The sequence below is a fragment of the Strongylocentrotus purpuratus genome, unplaced genomic scaffold (genome assembly GCF_000002235.5).
Source record: "Strongylocentrotus purpuratus isolate Spur 01 unplaced genomic scaffold, Spur_5.0 spur5_scaffold_1, whole genome shotgun sequence".
NCBI lineage: Eukaryota > Metazoa > Echinodermata > Echinoidea > Camarodonta > Strongylocentrotidae > Strongylocentrotus > Strongylocentrotus purpuratus.
In genome coordinates this window covers 48,464,036-48,484,316 of record NW_022145594.1, presented here as the reverse complement: position 1 = coordinate 48,484,316, position 20,281 = coordinate 48,464,036, and the positions used below count along the sequence as shown (strand labels likewise).

General features: G+C 36.8%; 1 protein-coding gene across 4 annotated transcripts in view; it reads right to left on the bottom strand.

The window, feature by feature from the left end:
- Positions 1–8,533: 8,533 nt before the first annotated feature.
- Positions 8,534–20,281, bottom strand: part of LOC105439879 (NLR family CARD domain-containing protein 4-like) — a 45,480-nt gene continuing 33,732 nt past the window's right edge. For 3 of the 4 annotated variants that reach the window (XM_030978406.1, XM_030978405.1, XM_030978407.1), the window contains 3 exons: positions 18,917–19,051; positions 17,703–18,076; positions 11,248–13,080 (listed from right to left, as the gene is read on the bottom strand). In XM_030978406.1, the coding sequence (XP_030834266.1) occupies positions 12,903–13,080; positions 17,703–18,076; positions 18,917–19,051 (687 nt within the window). In that variant the 3' untranslated portion in view covers positions 11,248–12,902. Of the gene's footprint in view, positions 9,109–11,247; positions 13,081–17,702; positions 18,077–18,916; positions 19,052–20,281 lie in introns of those variants that run through there. The other variant, XM_030978408.1, reaches the window with a different exon arrangement.

The following is a 20,281-nucleotide window of genomic DNA, read 5'->3' as shown; positions in this document are numbered from 1 at the left end:
GCTCCTCGATCTATAGTTCAATGATGCAAGCTTATCTACTCTTTGTCACATACTGTAGGGTACTCTGTACATGCGTTGAGCTACAGGTGTCACAGTCTCGTCAACATGTAGTTCTAGATTGTAGTCGGTCACTTTACTTCTGGGTACTCATGTACACCATCTACAAAATTGACTTCTATTTTTATTTTAGACACGCCTAGCTTGATAACTGTCTACATGTCTGCCTAGTAATGCTGACCATTTTCCTTTTATGACGTAGAACTCTGCCTCTATATTGGCTGTCTTCCTAACCCAGATACTTGAATAGAATACCGTCCCACTGTCCACAATTACATGTATATCTACCTCAGATTGATCCACAGTGAGAGAAATGGTTTACTGTACCTCCCACATTGAAACAACAAGAATCGTCTCTCTTTTGTCCTAGTTGTCCTCATTGTCGGCCTCAAGTACGTTATTCACTCCTTGTTCCCCTGGTTTTCTCTTACCAAAAATGCTTGTTATTGTCCTTTGATTTGCAGCATTTCGCAAACAGACGCAACGTGTCCTTCTTGCAAGTTTTCCCCTTCGCTGGATAATTCCTATAATTCTTCGTGAGATGTCCTTCTCGGCCGCATCAGAAGCACTTGGCCCCTCCGCATTCCCATTAGCTTCCTCCAGGTTGATTCCCCCCCTCGATCCCCCCCCCCCACCACTCCAGGGTCGGAATGACTGCATACTGTTACCAAAATGTCCGGTAAAGGGGTACTTTTCACGCACCAAAGTTCGGCTAGTACATACACAAAAACTGACTTAGGGGGTGTTTTCAAAAGGAGGGGACACGCATATAATATGCGTACCCTAAATAACACTGGGGCCGGGGTTGATTCATCTTCCCTGGCGCTCTCGAGGGATCTGCTGTACCTTGTCCATGGCTGTGATAACATCTGCTGTTTAGCTCTCATTCAGCTTTAAAGTAGCCGCAATTATGTGCAGTTGGTCTAGGAGTGTCAAATGTATGGTGGCCCTGAAGGGACATCGCGAATAGACTAAATCGTGAAAAATATGCGATAAAATTCACGATATCGTCAATTTTATCGCATATTTTTCACGAAGAAATTCACGAAATTCACGATATCGTGAACTTTATCGTGAACTTTTCACGATGAAATTGACGATATCGTGAATTTTATCGTGAAAAGTTCACGATATAAAGTTCACGATATCGCCAATTTTATCGTGTACTCTATCGTGTACTCTATCGTGTACTCTCCTGACGGGCGCTTCGTAAACAAAACCAGCCCTAGCTGGGGGAGACAGAGAGAAGGAAAAAAGGGAAAGGGAAAGAGAAGATAAAAGGAAAGAAAGAATAAGAAGAAGAAAAGAGGGAAACGGGGGGGGGGGGGCGAAGGGCTCTTGCCTCCTCCTCACTCCCCCCCCCCCCGCCAAAAAAAAATAAGGAGAGAGAGAAGGGAAAGGGAAAGGGAAAGAAAATATAAAAGGAAAGAAAGAAGAGGAATAAAAAGGAAAGAGGGAAACTAAGGAAGGGCGGAGGGCTCTTGCCTCCTCCCTCCCCACCCCCCGCCAAAAAAATAAATAAGAGATAGAGAGAGAAGGGAAAGGGAAAGGGAAAGAGAAGATAAAAGGAAAAAAGTAAGAGGAAGAAGAAGAAGAAAAGAGGGAAACGGGGGCGAAGGGCTCTTGCATCCCCCCGCCCAAAAAATAAATAAGAGAGAGAGAGAGAGAGAGAGAGAGAGAAGGGAAAGGGAAAGAGAATAAAAAAGGAAAGGAAGAATAAGAAGAAAAGAGGGGCTCTTGCCTCCTCCCCCCCTCCCGCGCCAACAAATAAATAGGAGAGAGAGAGAGAGAGAGAGAGAGAAGGGAAAGGGAAAGGGAAAGAAATTATAAAAGGAAAGAAAGAAGAAGAAGACGGAAAGAGGGAAACGGGGGAAGGGCGAAAGGCTCTTACCTCCCCCTCCCCCCTCCCGCCATAAAGGGAAAGAGAAGGGAGAGGGAAAGAAAATATAAAAGGAAAGAAAGAAGAGGAAAAAGAATAAGAAAAGAGGGAAACAGGGGCGAAGGGCTCTTGCCTCCTTTCTTTTCTTTCTTTTCCTTTCTTTCCTATTCTCCCTCTTTTTCGTTTTTCTCTTTCTTTCTTCTCTTTCCCTTTCCTTCTCTCTCTCTCTCTTATTTATTTTTTGGCGGGGGCGGGGGGACGAGGCAAAAGCCCTTTGCCCCCGTTTCCCTCTTTTATTCTTCTTCCTCTTCTTTCTTTCCTTTTATCTTCTCTTTCCCTTTCCCTTTCCCTTCTCTCTCTCTCTCTGATTTATTTTTTGGCGGGGGGGGGGGAGGGGGGGCAAGAGTCCTTCGCCCTTCCCCCGTTTCCCTCTTTCCTTCTTCCTCTTCTTTCTTTCCTTTTATCTTCTCTTTCCCTTTCCCTTCTCTCTCTCTCTCTGATTTATTTTTTGGCGGGGAGGGGGGGGGGGGGAGTGAGGAGGAGGCAAGAGCCCTTCGCCCCCCCCCCGTTTCCCTCTTTTCTTCTTATTATTCTTTCTTTCCTTTTATCTTCTCTTTCCCTTTCCCTTTTTTCCTTCTCTCTGTCTCCCCCAGCTAGGGCTGGTTTTGTTTACGAAGCGCCCATCAGGAGAGTACACGATAGATCACACAGAGTACACGATAGAGTACACGATAAAATTGACGATATCGTGAACTTTATATCGTGAACTTTTCACGATAAAATTCACGATATCGTCAATTTCATCGTGAAAAGTTCACGATAAAGTTCACGATATCGTCAATTTCGTGAATTTCTTCGTGAAAAATATGCGATAAAATTGACGATATCGTGAATTTTATCGCATATTTTTCACGATTTAGTCTATTCGCGATGTCCCTTCAGGGCCACCATACAAATGAGTGCTATACAAGAACCCATTATTATTACAGTGAAAGCTGTCTTCAAAGACCACCCAAGGGAAACAAGTGGTCTTTATAGACAGGTTCCTTTATTACATGTTTCAATGAGAAACCATTTTCAAGGGGAAACAAAAATGCGGTCTTTGTAGACAGGTGCGGTCTTTCTATCCAGGTGGTCACTAAAGCAGGTTTGACTGTTTTATCATTATTACCGTACTATTATTGTTAATCCTGATTTTTTTTTTTTGGTTGCCAACTTAGTTGGCTCGAGACACTGTATCTTCATGGTGTTGAAAATACTGGTATGGAAACATCTTTGCTATCAAAATATGAAATCCTTCCTTGGAAGTTTGTGCAATCATTTCATTTCATTCAAGTTTACACAGAAAAAGGAAACCTGTTGATTGCTTTATGGTTTTCATATTCCTTTCAGGGGTTACTTTACCTAAAATGTGAAAGACATATTACCTTTGATATCATGATTCAGAATTGAGACATAAATGAAACTATGTCGAGCAAGTGTACTCTTGTGGATTGTTATAATTAAATTATTGAACTTTTACATGTTTGTCTAGTTTGTGTACAATTGTATTAAAATTGTGCAATGTGGAGTGTGATTGTGTAAACTGAACGAGAGTGTCTAGGTAGAGACCATTTCACAAAATTCAAGCAATTCACGTCTCCAAATTCATACATAGCTTTAGGATTGATAGATATAGCAGCATCATCAACCTGCGATTCTACTCCCGGCCTTTTAGATATAATACACTGAATGATTCAGTCTCTCATGAACATGTAGCATTGGGGGGGGGGGGGGGGGGGGGGGGGGGGGTGGAGGTGGGCAGTTTCCCTTGAATCAAATACATTTGTGAACTGGTCAATTCTATTTGATATAGGCCAATTAGGGACATGGGGTTGGGCAGTAGGGGTGAGAAGAGGATAGAAAGAAGGGAAATTGAGAGGGTGTAAGAGCATTGAAGCTGGGGAACAGATAATGAGAGAGAGAGAGAGAGCTACAGAGAAAGGGGGTGGAGATAGAGATGAGGAGGGAGAGAGAGCTAGAGAGATTAAGGTAGTTATTAGGAACTGGGATAAAGGGAATTAGATAATGTTGCAGACAATGACGGGATAAGGAGATTAAGGGATATCATAGAGAGCAGGAGGGAGGTAGGGTTACAAAAGGAGAGAGGTTAAAAAGAGTTTAAATTTAAGATTTGGGGTTAGGGTTACAGAATGGAAGAGGAGCTATGAAATTACAGAAGAAAAGGACAGGATAGCTGCTGCGATGGGAGGCCATACAGGGGGTGGATATGTAATTATATTCATAACTCCACAATACTTGACGTTAATTGTATGAAACAGCAAACAGCCAAATTTAATGGATTCAAACCACTGGTGCTCTTAAATAATGAACATTACAAAGCCCCCCCCCCCCCCCCCCCTTCCTCATCCCCCGCCCTCCTTAGCATGCAATGTTGGCAGTTTTCTTCAAGACCCGACCTGGGTCGACGCCCCTTTCTTTAAAAATAAACTTTGTTTTTCATGCACACAATCAGCCTTTGCCTGTCCACATTCGTTCATATACAAGACTATTATTTATGCTATACATGTATAGGGGGTCGTTGTTATTATGCGAGGGAATTTTGCAACCAATAAAGAAGACATTAATTTGGGAGTACGGCTGAAACTATGATTTAGAGAGCACCTGTAAGAGCCAAATTATGGTATTTCCTGTGGTCCATGATAAGAAGCACTGATACTGCTTCTCGGCACAAGACCTCAAAGATATATTCCAAAAGCCATTTGTTATAAATCATCCTAACTATAATTGTGGGAAGTCATTTACAACATTCGTCGTTTTGAGTACAGGTTTATACTTTTTGTTTGTACATGTCTATTGTATCTCGTCTGGTATGTCATATTCTATTCCCCCCCCCCTTCTTTCTCTCTCTTCTTCTTCTTTCTCTTCTATTTTCATCTCTCAACTACCTTCCATTTTATCTCTGTTCCCCCTCGGGCTTTCTCTCTCCCTTCTTCTTTATCCTCTGTTTTCATACCATTCTCCCCCTCTCTCTCTCTCTCTGCTTCTTCTTTCTCTTCTATTTTCACCTCTCAACTATCTTTCTCTTTATCCTCTCTTTATACCTTCCTTAATCTTTATCTTCTGTTTGATCTCTCTTCCTCTCTGGCTTTCTCTCTCCCTTCTTCTTATTGTTTCTCATCTATTTTCATCCCATCCTCCCTCGCATTAAATACAGCTTGAACAAAGAGAATATAACGTAACACACATTGCAAGATGGGTGTTTACACTTTATTCACATACAAAGATATACATTCTTATATATATTTGCAAAATACATTCAGATATAGAAAACGTTTGTGGAAAGACGTGAATGAATGCAATGTGATTCCTCAGCTGAGAACAGTATACATGTATAGATATATATATATATATTTACATAGTCAATACATTCCGGATATCAATAACGCGTTACAGCAGTCCTGCAAATCGATGAACATTGGAAATATAACAAAAAGAGGAGTTCCCATAATTAGATGATTCCAGATTTTATCAAGGCCAGAACAACAATGCTTTAAATACAGCTCGAACAAAGATAATATAACGTAACGCACATTGCAAGATTCCACTTCTCTTTCCCATATTTAGGTGTACTGCACACAAACTGGCAAATCATTACAACTCAGGTAATAATGGAAACGATTATTACAATATAGACATAAATGGAAATATATTTATAATAGAGTATACAATTATGTAATGGTAAAAACACTGTACAGGAGCAATGGATGTTTGAAATAAAACTTGAAAGAAATTGTCGTGGTAGATAAGAATAAACCTTTGACAATTTATAAGATATCACATGGGTCCATATCCTATTCAGATTTACTGATCACAGACAAAATATAAACTAACTTACATTGCATCATTGTGATGGGAAATAGGCACACATTCTTATGATACTAAACAAAACGACAATAATCCTGTAAATCGAGAGAAGTGTTCCATCAAACGCCATTTTCCATTTAATGGAGATTCCTCTCTGTCTTACTACCCCTGTCTTACTCCTCTCTGTATTACTCTCTGTCTTACTACAACGACCATTGTATGCATGTCTATAAAGAAGTCTAGATTGTAGGTATACACCATTTGATCATGATTAATTAGTTTAATACAAGAATATTATTACAAGGTCAGAATGACTAATTCTTCTCTCTTGCTACATAAATGATTTTGACGCAGAGAGAGCTGGCCACAAATCTGACCATGATGAGTTGAATACAAGAATATTAAAACTAGAAGATAAGGTAGACTCTCCCTTCCTACAGAACTGACCTTTGCATTCATGCCACAGAATGAGCAAGATAAGGGGGCGTTTCACAAAACTTGTCATCAGTGACAAATGACGGTTTTTGTTATAAGCTAGTGAAATCCTTGCTTCTGATTGGTCATCAACAGATTTGCCACTGATTTTTGTCATTTGTCATTGAAAGAAGGCTTTGTGAAACGGGTCCCTGATCATGATTATGACAAGATCATGCTGACTAATTCTGCTTTGTTACTACATCAATAAATGTTACATGCATACATGTCACAAACTAGACTAGATTATATGAAAGAGAGGGTCATGATGAGTTGGATATATCCGTTCTGGGAAATGGTATGATTTCAAAATACTTAAGGGGGATATAAATAATAACAATTATAGCACAACATGTATAGTTCATATCTTTTTATGGTTTGAATGGAATTAGAGTACACAGAGTAGACAAACTGTTATTCTGTCACTCTATACACATAGATACCAACCAATCCTATTGTGAAGGAATGGATCCTATTTTTTGGTCTTCAAGCTATTGTTTTGAACCCTAGATTCCTCTCTTTTTCTGGAATATTCTGTGTGTAAAGTATACAAACTAGATTGTATTCCTAATTTTGCCTTGAGAGATGACTAATTTTTGCTGTGAAAGGTTGGCAGGTATGTATACATACTCCACAAAACAAAATCAAAGTTTACAACATTTTTCTTTCCCCGTCTAACTTAGTATTATGTTCATGACAGAAGACAGACTCTCAGGCTAACAACCTTGTAACAACATTTAATTGTTGTATTGGCCATACATGACATGTAGTTCAAGATATGGGAACAAACTTTCAAAGCATAATTTCAACACAAATCCCACATATAAGGATGCTCCATTTCCATTTGACTGAGCAGGAAGAAAATGAAGAATGTGATTAAAAACTAGATGGATCTTCGACTGCGTGCAGTCGAAAATGATGCCTCCGCCATATAGCATTTTAACACCCAAAGCGGCGAAGGAGCGTAGGCATAAAAAATAGACGATATATGAGTTAGGCTATATTTACATACATTTATTATATTATGAATAGATATTATATAATGTTCATGAACATCATGTAAACAAAATGAAATATTTTCTTCGTGACAACGATTACAGTTTGAAAAACATGTTCAATCTGAAAAGCAAGAATTTATTGGATACAACAGAAATAAGACTAAAACTTGTTTAGATCAAGTATACACTTTCTACACTCAATATTTGCAACAATCTTTCTTGATAATAGATGTATTGTTGGTTAAACAGGAAAAAGTCAATACAAATTATTTAACCCGTAGACAATGAAATAAATCCTGGTATACCGGAAAGCTCCTTTGAATTCTTACAGAATACATGTATCACCGTGATGAAGGATATATCAACAGAACCTTACGGATTAGATTCCTGATGACCTAGTTATGATTGTGCAATGCAATATATTATAATCATCATTACAGTATAGCCAATATGATAAAACTCAAACCAGTTGGAGTTGTTATTAAACAATCAACAGAGAGTTTGGATTTGTTAAAATTCACTTCAGTTCAGTTTGGTTCTTTTCATATTTCCTTTTCAGGTTAAGCCTCGGTCACAAATGACATTACGAACCGCAACAAACGCCGTACAAACAATTTTAAGACAATGGAAAAACCGTGACAGGGAGATTCGTATGAACTTTGAAGAATTGATACCATTTTCTAAATATTGTATATTCATAATCATTGATTCTTAAGGAGAAAATAGGAAATTTATATCATCAATATAAAGAAAATAATTAGTGGATAGTAAGGACATGACGTCACAGACTCATGAGTGAGTTGCCAATTTGTCTAGTGATTTTCAAAGTTTTTAATGTCATTAACAATTCAAAACTTTCTTATTAGTTATCCAATTTTGCTCAGACTTGTTTTGATTGGTTAGTCTGATTTTTCTGCTTCTATTGAAAGTAAGTTATTTTTGGAGTGGACTTGGGTTATAATGACTTCAGCTTGTTGGTTGTAGGTTTTGTATTGTATGCTGCAGGTTGTATTACATAGATTGATTTAAAGCCCCACTGCACTACTTATAGCTACTTGCGCCCTCTATAATTAGCAAACCATGCCTAATCGGTGCCCATTGGTCCTCCATGATGCCTTTTTCTTATGTTAATTGAGAGCTGATTTGATAAGATTACCACATGTCAATGATCTTTCAGGGGGGTCTAATCCATCCTGGCTAAACAAGTGCAGACGGGCTTTAACATAATAATCCATCTTCACCAGGAAGCCTCTTTGTTATTATATTGAATGGTGAGGGCTCACAGGGCGTCAAACCTTTGCTTACCTTGGAGCTCCATATGCTTCAACCATAATTATAAAGTTATTCATTAAAAGTATCAAGACATGGTATAATCAATAATTGCTTAAAGCCCCACTGCACTAGCTACTTGCGCCCTATATATAGCAAACAATGCCTAATTAGTGACCATTCGCCCCCCATGCATGGTCCCCTTTTTCTTACGTTAATTGAGAGCTAATATGATGAGGTAACCACCTGTCAGTGGCCATGCTGGGAGGTCTAATCCCTCCTGGCCAAACTAGTGCAGATAGGCTTTAAGATACTGTATTCCATACATTTTTAATCTAATGATATCTTCAATTAGTATACTAGTAATTAGTTACTTGGGTAGCCTGGTTAGATCCACATTCAAAAGGTTTCATTTTCAAGGCCGTAGTAGTCTGCTGCCATCACGCGGTCTGATGAGGGTCACCTTCATGTGTTAAAAATGTTCAAGCTACGTTGTTGCTTGATGGCGAAACCACATATTTCTTGACCATTATGTTCCATTCATCATCGTGGCCTCAGATATCCCTAAGAATACAAAGATCATTTCTACATATAAAACTAGGTGTAAATGAAAAGAATATAAAAAGTACCATTCAAAGAAACAATGGATGATTTACAGTAGGCTTGCGGGTGCACCATGTGAGAGAGAGGGAGGATTTGCTGTTAAATTTGGCAATCGTAATTTCTATGATATTATGAATTTATTTCATAAATTAAAGGTGATACAAAATTTTGGGAAATTTTGAAAATTAGGTGGAGAGTGATTCTTTACAATTTTGATATATTTGGATGCCCCTGTGGATGTATTATAAGCACTAGAAAATTTAGCCCCTAAAACACTTCTGCTTTCGAGAAAAATGGAATATAAAAATTTACCGGTGCTCCCGGTAAATGTTGATGAATTTCAAAAAGCGCCTATGGCCGTACTATGGTAGCTGCGACCATGAAAATCTCAGAAAATGTAGTTGTGATATATAATTTCCAAACGGGAATAGCTGATCGGTCGATTTTAGCCAAGAAACATTGTTGTATAGCTTAATTAATATCTTGACCTTGAGAGGGAGCTATACAACATAAAGAGTTTATTATTTACAATTTCATAACTTTAGGCTCGATTTCAATCGCGACAACGATCACGGAATATTGTAGGATCGCATATGCTTCCAATAATCATTTGAACCAAATTCATGACCCTATATACAAAACTTTGTATTACCTTTAAGTGTCTGGAGATTGTTAATTTTGTTTGTCAGATATCATACATTTGTGTTAACGAATAGATCATTTACAATTATTTGTATAGAGATGTTTTTTTTTAAATTTCATTTAACCTTCAGTCAGTAACTAAAAGGCAAGGCCTAAAAAATGGTTGTATTGCCCTTTGCGACCAACCCAAAAATCTACTGTCGACTTTTTATTTATTTTTTTATTTTTTTAGAAAAAAAATGTTTAATGAATAGTACTTTGTTTGTTTAAATGGGATATAAATGCATAAAAACATCATCAAATTATTCTCAGATTTTCACTCGTTTTCTGCCCTACTTTCGAAATCCTGCTAGCATAAACAAGTAGACCCGGCCTCGTGTATGTGTACATACCACGCAGTGAGTTCAGAACATTTATGTATTTGAATTGTTTCTTGTCAGATTTGACTAATTTCAGACTCAAACTAGATGGAATTCGACTGCGCGCAGTCGAAAATGATGCCTCCGTCATAGAGCAATTTTACAAACCGAAACGGAAGAAATTTTTCAAATTCAAGTTCAATTGTAATCCATTAACATGTTCTCAGAATATCGTGATTACAAGCAATTTCTCATATACATATATGACCCTTTGATCTTTGACCTCATGACCCTAAAATCTACTCAGTTCATTGGCTCTGCAAGATTTCCTGAGTTAAATAGTAATCCATCTGTCAGTTTTAATGAGAATGCGTCCACAAGCCATTTTTGCATACATAATGAGCCCATGACCTTTGATCTTATGAACCATTCATTGGCTCTGCAAGATACATAAATGATCTAAGTTTGGCAGGAATCCATCAATCTGTTCTAATGATAATACGATCACAAGCTATTTTTGCATACATAATGAGCCGCATGACCTTGACCTTTACCTCATGACCCCAAAATCTAATCAGTTCATCAGCTCTGCAAGTAACATACATGACCTAAGTTTGGCAGGAATCCATCAATCGGTTCTTGAGATAAGGCGATCACGAGCTGTTTTTGCATACACAATGTGCGCTGTGACCTTTGACCTCGTGACCCCAAAATCTAATCAGTTCATTGGCTTTGCAAGATACATACATGACCAAAGTTTGGCAGGAATCCATCAATCGGTTCTTCAGATAACGCGATCACAAGCTGTTTTTGCATACATAATGAGCCCTGTGACCTTTGACCTTTGACCTCGTGACCCCAAAATCTAATCAGTTCATCAGCTCTGCAAGATACATACATGACCAAAGTTTGGCAGGAATCCATCAATCGGTTGTTCAGATAACGCGATCACAAGCTGTTTTTGCATACATAATGAGCCCTGTGACCTTTGACCTTTCTAATCAGATCGTCTTCCTATGGTGATAAATACTATTCCCGAGTCTTAAGTTTAAATCTTAAATGGTTCTTGAGATATTGTGATAACGGTCAAACGGGACGGACGTACGGACGGACGGACGTACGGACGGACAACCCGAAAACATGATGCCTCCGGCACCACCTTCGGTGGCGGAGGCATAAAAACGTACACAGGGAACCCCCAGAACTGAAACAGGAATGAAGAGCATATGAAGTGGGCCAGTTTAAAGACAACCATTTGTAATAGGCTATGATTTGAACCTCTTGCTGTCTTTTCATGGTCACTTTCGGTCCATTAAAAAAACAAAAACAAGTTTGACCGATCGACAGACCGACCCAGGTGCTGCCATCTAAAGGGCAATACTGGTACTACATTTTTTGTTAGGCCTAATGGATTCAATCATACATGTATATTCAAATTGGAGAGAAATTGATAATGATCAAATGCTAGGATATCTAGTAAAACCAAAATTACATTTCAATTGATTACATAGGCCCTAATAATTCTAGAGTATTTGTAGACATTAGTGAGGTATTTTTCCCCGAAAGCTTTACATTTCAGGCAGGGAAGATTTTATATTATGATATCACTATCTTCACCAAGGTAGCAGGCAGAGGAAGAGGAGACACAGACGGGCCTACACTCCGTACCTATCACCCATCTTAATGACATCATTGCTTCATGAAAATTTTATTTGTTGTTGTTTTTAATTACAGATGTGAGAATATACAGGAAGTTTGATTATAAAAAAAATGCAGGCCACAAACAACATTATTCATCTTTAACATGTTCAGAAAAAAAATTAGAACTCATGGATATTGCATTATTGTAAAAAGCATGTTTTTATCTATCTACCTTTTGTCACCTTGCTGAGTGGAGTTTAGTTTTGCTAAGATGCATGCTACATGATAATTTGAAACATTTCTTCAATTAGACCTATATAGATAAGGGAAAATTTCCATCTTTTCTTCAGATATTAAGGTCATATCGCTTTTTTTTTAAAAGAGGACAAAGTACAATGAGCGTTTTTGCCTACATCATGCACGTGAAGGAAAAGTACTTTTTCCCTACAAATGTTCATATCTAATTGTTTTTATTCATATTTCCATTCTCCATAAAAACATTTAACATATAACATGATATACATGATATACATGATATACAGATAAAAGATTGATTACAAGAAAAATACAAGGGAAAGGAGCAAACAAAATCTTAAGGGAATGTGGGGTTAACAAAAAGGGCAATTGGCCTTATGAACGTCAACCCCTTAAAAAGTATATACTGTATTGTTGAGAAAAGAAAAAAGGAAAAGAAATGCAGAGAAAACCTGGACCCCAATACAAAAGGAAAAAAGGGGAAGGGGAGGGGGATTATTTAAGTGCGTTACGTCATTTAATTTCAGATTGAATACAATGATAAAAGATTGGATGTATACAATCGTTTAAAAGTATTAATTGAATTAGAGTTTTTCATATTAAACAGGACATTTTTCAATAAAACTGGCCTTTTGAAGAAAAAAAAGTGTATTTAACAAAAAACATTTGTACAGAATTTTGGAAAATATAGTTGTGAAGAGTTTTTTCTCTATGTTTGTTATATTTCAGTTTTTGGATATCATTACACAGATCAAGAACAAACCTATTGCTAGACGTGATCATTTTTAATCAGGCCAGAATGCCAGAATACTTGTGTACCGATTGGGCGGAGTTAAATATGGATAATTAAAAAATAGCCTACTTTGAATCGATGGAATGCCAGAAAATGGGAGAAGAATCAATCGGAGGATGACCATGTAATCTAGTGTTCTTTCTTACCCCATCACCATGCTTCACGGTGACAGTCACCTTGCCTTCACTGTTCACCTCAGAAATCAGTGGATCCAGATCCGCGTTGGTATCACACAGATTCAACCTATAGTAATAAAACAGTACATTTCAGGCGCTCAATACATGATCTTTTGAACAAACCTGATGTACGATACTCTCTTAAAAAGCCATCAGAGATGTATGCTATGTGGTGTGAGAAAAGATGACAGTTACACATCCAATTCCTTGCATAATATTGCTCTGAATTTATATTGCATGACCGCAAAAAACCATGGTATAACAAATTTGTATGTAGGATACATCATGATGAATAAGATAAAGTATTGATTTACATTTATAATAAGAAAATCATATATAGATATGAATATATCCTGAAATGAAGAGATCATCAGATCATGTAAACCATTGTAAAATCCCCTATACAGCACCCCATCATCTATTCTTTTAGACAACACACTCATGTATGCACTTTCTTAACCATCTGAGAGTCATTTCAAAACCTTAATGCAGCTACCCCTGACCCCGCATGAAATCAAATTCAGTGACAATGACGATAGGTTGTGTGTTGGGCAGAGTGTTTTGCCAATTCAATTTCCTTTTGATATCAAGAACCAACTGTGTTAAATCAACGCTAGATTTCCTCTTATGAGATCAAACATAATCAGGTTTACCATTTTTATCATTACCATGAAAGCATACGGCATAAGTTATATGCTTAATACAGGTTTGTATCGTTCAGTAAAAAAAACTTCAAATCATCTCTTTTACAAATAGTCGTTGTATGATAGCTAAAGAGGCGATGATAAAGAGAGTGAAAGAGAGAAAATGCTGGAAAGAGAGTGGGAGAAAGGAATCAAAAGAGAACTTAGAAAAGAGAAAGAATAATAACTAGACGAATAATACTTGTTTGGAACAAGTATAGGTGGGCTGGTCAACTACAATTTGAGACAAAATAGAGCAAAAATAAGCGACATACTGCTTACAAATTCTTAAAAAACAATATCATGTAGATTCATAACGTGAACTAAATTCAACTTCTATAGGCATAACACGCAAATTATGAAGTTTTTTACATGAGGCCTTTAATCAAAATTTTCACTATGATGACGTCATCAAAATGAAAAGAGGTTATTACTGCGCTTGTAGAGAATTGTCTTAGCTACAACACATCGAAATTTTGAAGAAAATTGATCAATATTTATAGAGATATAATAAATTTTACATAAATATGCTGACGTCATAATATGCAAATTCGTATTTTGAGTTCCAAGGCCATTGTGATGATGTCACGATACACTTAATGGCCAAATGAGACATGGAATCATATTTCCGACTCATACTCTATCTAAATATGAAAAAAAATTGAGGATCCCGGTGCATTCCAAAGGGCTATAACGGATTTTGTATAGGCATGTTTTTGCCCATATATGCTATGTATTAAAAGAGCTCGCGTGCACTGACATTTATCTTGAATTTACGCTCATCTTGTTAATAATGGTCATAAAGAGATACACATGGTATCAAAATCCTTGAAAAAATATGAGAATTATCATGAAAGAAAAAAAAATGGCGATTCTATGTTTTGTAATGGTGTTACGCGCGAAAACGCGCGCGCATGCTCATACGCGCAATTTTTTATAAAATGCTTAAAATGACCTGAAACGTATGCAAAATAAATTTGAGACGATTTTGAGCATTGAAAAATTTTGCGCGCGCACTGACGCGCGGACGTACGCGCACGCGCGCGTTTTTTTACCTGAAATTGACTGGACTGATATTGACCTTGATCACAATAAATATGAATGAGAAATACCTTTTGGTTATGAAGATATGATCATGAGTTTATTTTCAGAAAATTTCACAAAATGGCGCCTAGATGACGTCATCAATCAAGGTCAAGGTTGAAAACCTTACTGTGTTTTGTCCATATGCCTATACATATGTGTGCCAAATTTCAAGTGATTTGACTTAGACAATTTCAAGTTATCTTGCTAACAAAAAAGTGGCGAGAATTAAGAAAAATAAATAAATAACTAGACATATAATACTTGTTTGGAACAAGTATAGGTGGGCTGGTCAACTAAAATTTGAGACAAAATAGAGCAAAAATAAGCGACATACTGCTTACAAATTCTTAAAAAACAATATCATGTAGATTCATAACGTGAACTAAATTCACCTTCTATAGGCATAACACGCAAATTATGAAGTTTTTGACATGAGGCCTTTAATCAAAATTTTCACTATGATGGCGTCATCAAAATGAAAAATGGTTATTACTGTGCTTGTAGAGAATTGTCTTAGCTACAACATATCGAAATTTTGAAGAAAAATGATCAATATTTACAGAGATACAATCAATTTTACATAAATATGCTGACGTCATAATATGCAAATTCGTATTTTGAGTTCCAAGGCCATTGTGATGATGTCACGATACACTTAATGGCCAAATGAGACATGAAATCATATTTCCGACTCATACTCTATCTAAATATGAAAAAAAATTGAGGATCCCGGTGCATTCCAAAGAGCTATAACGGATTTTGTATAGGCATGTTTTTGCCCATATATGCTATGTATTAAAAGAGCTCGCGCGCACTGACATTTATCTTGAATTTACGCTCATCTTGTTCATGATGGTCATAAAGAGATAAACATGGTATCAAATTCCTTGAAAAAATATGAGAAATATCATGAAAGAAAAAAAAATGGCGATTCTATGTTTTGTAATGGTGTTACGCGCGAAAACGCGCGCGCATGCTCGAACGCGCGATTTTTTATAAAATGCTTAAAATGACCTGAAACGTATGCAAAATAAATTTGAGACGATTTTGAGCATTTAAACATTTTGCGCGCGCACTGACGCGCGGACGTACGCGCACGCGCGCGTTTTTTGACCTGAAATTGACCGGACGGATATTGACCTTGATCATGATAAATATGAATGAGAAATTACTTTTGGTTATGAAGATATGAACAAGAGTTGATTTTCAGAAAATTTCACAAAATGGCGCCTAGATGACGTCATCAGTCAAGGTCAAGGTTGAAAACATTACTTTGTTTTGTTCATATGCCTATACATACATGTATGTGTGCCAAATTTCAAGGCATTTGATTGAGCCATTTTCAAGTTATCTTGTTAACAAAAAAGTGGGTAGAATTAAGAAAAATAAATAATAAAGAATAAATAAAGGCGATTTTAACAAAAATATAAGGTGGTCTGTATTAGATACAGCCCACCTGATAAAGGCAATTTTAACAAAAATATAAGGTGGTCTGTATTATATACAGCCCACCTGACTAGACATATAATACTTGTTTGGAACAAGTATCGGTGGGCTGGTCAACTAAAACTTGAGACAAAATAGAGCAAAAATAAGCGACATAATACTTACAAATTCTAAAAAACAATATCATGTAGATTCATAACGTGAACTAAATTCACCTTCTGTAGGCATAACACGCAAATTATGAAGTTTTTGACATGAGGCCTTTAATCAAAATTTTTACTATGATGACGTCATCAAAATGAAAAATGGTTATTACTGCGCTTGTAGAGAATTGTCTTAGCTACAACATATCGAAATTTTAAAGAAAATTGATTAATATTTACAGAGATAAAATCAATTTTACATAAATATGCTGACGTCATAATATGCAAATTCGTATTTTGAGTTCCAAGGCCATTGTGATGATGTCACGATACACTTAATGGCCAAATGAGACATGGAATCATATTTCCGACTCATACTCTATCTAAATATGAAAAAAAATTGAGGATCCCGGTGCATTCCAAAGAGCTATAACGGATTTTGTATAGGCATGTTTTTGCCCATATATGCTATGTATTAAAGGAGCTAACGCGCACTGACATTTATCTTGAATTTACGCTCATCTTGTTCATAATGGTCATAAAGAGATAAACATGGTATCAAATTCCTTGAAAAAATATAAGAAATATCATTAAAGAAAAAAAAATGGCGATTCTATGTTTTGTAATGTTGTTACGCGCGAAAACGCGCGCGCATGCTCGTACGCGCGATTTTTTATAAAATGCTTAAAATGACCTGAAACGTATGCAAAAACAATTTGAGACGATTTTGAGCATTTAAAAATTTTGCGCGCGCACTGACGCGCGGACGTACGCGCACGCGCGCGTTTTTTTACCTGAGATTAACCGGACTGATATTAACCTTAATCATGATAAATATGAATGAAAAATACCTTTTGGTTATGAAGATATGATCATGAGATGATTTTCAGAAAATTTCACAAAATGGCGCCTAGATGACGTCATCAGTCAAGGTCAAGGTTGAAAACCTTACCGTGTCTTGTCCATATGCTTATACATATGTGTGTCAAATATCAAAGCATTTGATTGAACCATTTCAAAGTTATCTTGCTAACAAAAAAGTGGCTATAATTAAGAAAAATAAATAAATAATAAATAAATAAATAAAGGCAATTTTAACAAAAATATAAGGTGGTCTGTATTAGATACAGCCCACCTGATTAAATGAGAGGGACATAGAGAGAGGGAAGGGGGGGGGGGGGGATGGGCGAGAGAGAGATAGAGATAGAGGTAGCAACTGAAGCGAGGAAACTCACAGTCAAAGGTTAACCGAAATGCGTTCCACAATAAATACGAGTAAGATTTTGATTATATGTAGCAATCATTACCCTGGTAAATCAAATGAGACTCACTTTATGCTTGTCAGGTGTGAATGAATCTTCATGAGTTGGATGATCTCGGCTGCCTTCTCGTTGTTTAGTGGAATGTAAAAAAAGGACAGCTTGGTGAGTAGAGGACATGATGTTTTAACCGCATCACAAAATGACACAGGATCATTCAGTGTAGTAGATGATTGATACACGTCTCCCTCGATTTGAAGGTGAGTTAGATGATGGAATGGAGAGCAGGCCATTGTGATGATTCCTGATGAGACATTCTCCTCGTCCCGGTAGGTCAGTTCGAGTTTTTTCACTTGGGGACATGATGTATGAAGTCCAAGATTCCACAGGCTGATCACATCCTTACCTTCTACAGAAAGCTCAACTACTGAGGATGTTTGACGAGTCTACAAGAAAGAGCGATGCAAAAAGGCTCACTATATATGATATGAATGGAAACCAATGCTGATGTAAGAAATGATATTGAAGTGTATTGCCCTCCATTTAAATAGAGGTTTGTTTATCATGAGACTTTTTTTCAGTATTTTGGATACAAAATATAAAAAGAGGATTTCTCTCTGTATGGCATAACACATCATGATCGCATTGACAATATGAGTTTTTGTATATCATTACCATTATCGACATCCAAAATTTCTTAATGTTTTTATTCTTTTTCCGCTTTTTCTGAAACCTTCGTTAATTTTTTTCTTTATTTTGTCTGTTTCCACCAACATTATTATTCGAGGGTTAATCCTTCCATTTCGGTGGAAGATGACGGGATTTTAGTATTTATTATCATCTTTTTTTATTGTGATATTAGTTCAGTGTTTATAAGGTCACCTAGACTAACGAAAAAAATCAATCAAATGACTTCACTTTACTGAATTTGATAATGAAGAAAATAAGCAACATGATTCTCCATGGGAAATAACAAATGGCAATCATTTATCAATTGATATTTAACAAGCTTTAAAAGTATGTGCAGTGTTAAACTTCATCCCAAGATGAAAAAAACTACAACAGTGCACGTATATATATTTGATAAATAACACCATCCATCGATTTACTAAACAGCCCATAGTATGTCGTTTTAACTTGATTTCAAAACAAAATACATTATCCTTTTGGCAATTCTTTCATCATTCATATTTAGTCTCTTCGGGTTTTTTTCTGAACGCCTTCATTTTGAGCTTGGAGCAAAAAGAGAATTTTGAATTCAATCTTGGAACAGTACAGATACAAACCAGTGTCTCTCCATCGTCTATGTCAACTCGTTCGATATCCGTCAAGGTGAGTGACTGGAGGTGTGGTAGCGAGAGAATGGAGTGTAGTCTCCGTGGAGTCATCATGGAAACATCCGTCATACTCAGCGTCTGGATCTGTGCCAAGATAATTTATCAGTTCACACCAAAGTGAAATCCACGATGGAATCCAATTATTGTCTTTACTAACATAAACACCTTTTTAAAACACAGCTAATATCAGATGAATCTGCATCTCAGTAACTTTATCATTTACTAAGTCTGATTATCTTCTCAATTTCTGATATAGGTCTAGTTCAACTTCAAATGAAACAACGTACCGGTATTATAATAAACCAAAAAATATTTCAATATGCATATGGCATGATGTATTTTAAAAGAGGTTCTTAAGCTATTGTATCGGTGGGAAGATATTACATCAAAATGGTAGTATTTTAATAATTCTTCTAAATTCACTAGATACCAAAGGACACTTGCATGAATACACATTGCTTTAGATATATATGTGATACATCTGTCACTGGACAGGCAAGCGAATTGACATTGTGCCATATTATTGATATCAGGTATACCGGTATTTTACAAGAAAATTGTAAGAACAGTCTTAGGCAATAGTTGCTACCTTATATTTGGTCATGTGGAATACGGTTAAAATCATTAAAAGTGGGATGAAATCCAAATATAAGTTGATTCCTGTTGATGTGCAGGGCTGCATACAACTCATTTTGTGTTCTTCAAATAATTTTCTCAGACCTAGCTGCTAAGCTCCACCCTAAAAAAATGCTCCAGATCTCATTCATATTGTAACATCATCTTTCGATCATTAGTGAGCTAACAAGAGACATTCAGTGGTATGTAGCTTCACCAGAGCTGACCACCTGTTTACAATAGACCATACAATACCAACATAGGAGTCGCTATCTTAGACGTGCTGTAGCATCACCAGGAAAAGAAAGGTAATGTGGAGGCATTGTATGCAAGAATGCAATTCCTTTGTGAGCATGTGCTGAGCTGGGGAAATTACACACTGTCTCTTGTTAGCTCACTAATGATTGACAGATGATGTCACAAGATGAATGAATTTGTTGTTGTTTCTGAATTGGGTATGTTTTTTATTTTATTTTTAATTTTTTTTTTACAAACAGGTATAAACCAGGGAAACATAGATAGAAAAAAGGGCAAATTATGTTAGGAGGGAAATTTTCCTATCGTGGGAGGGGCATTTGTTCACTTCGAAGGAGGCACTTCCTGTCGGAGGAAGGGCACATGTCTCGATTTCGCAAATTGTGGGATGATGTATCAAAACCTGACCCTGGTCACGCCGCCCTGTCGAAATGATACGCATTT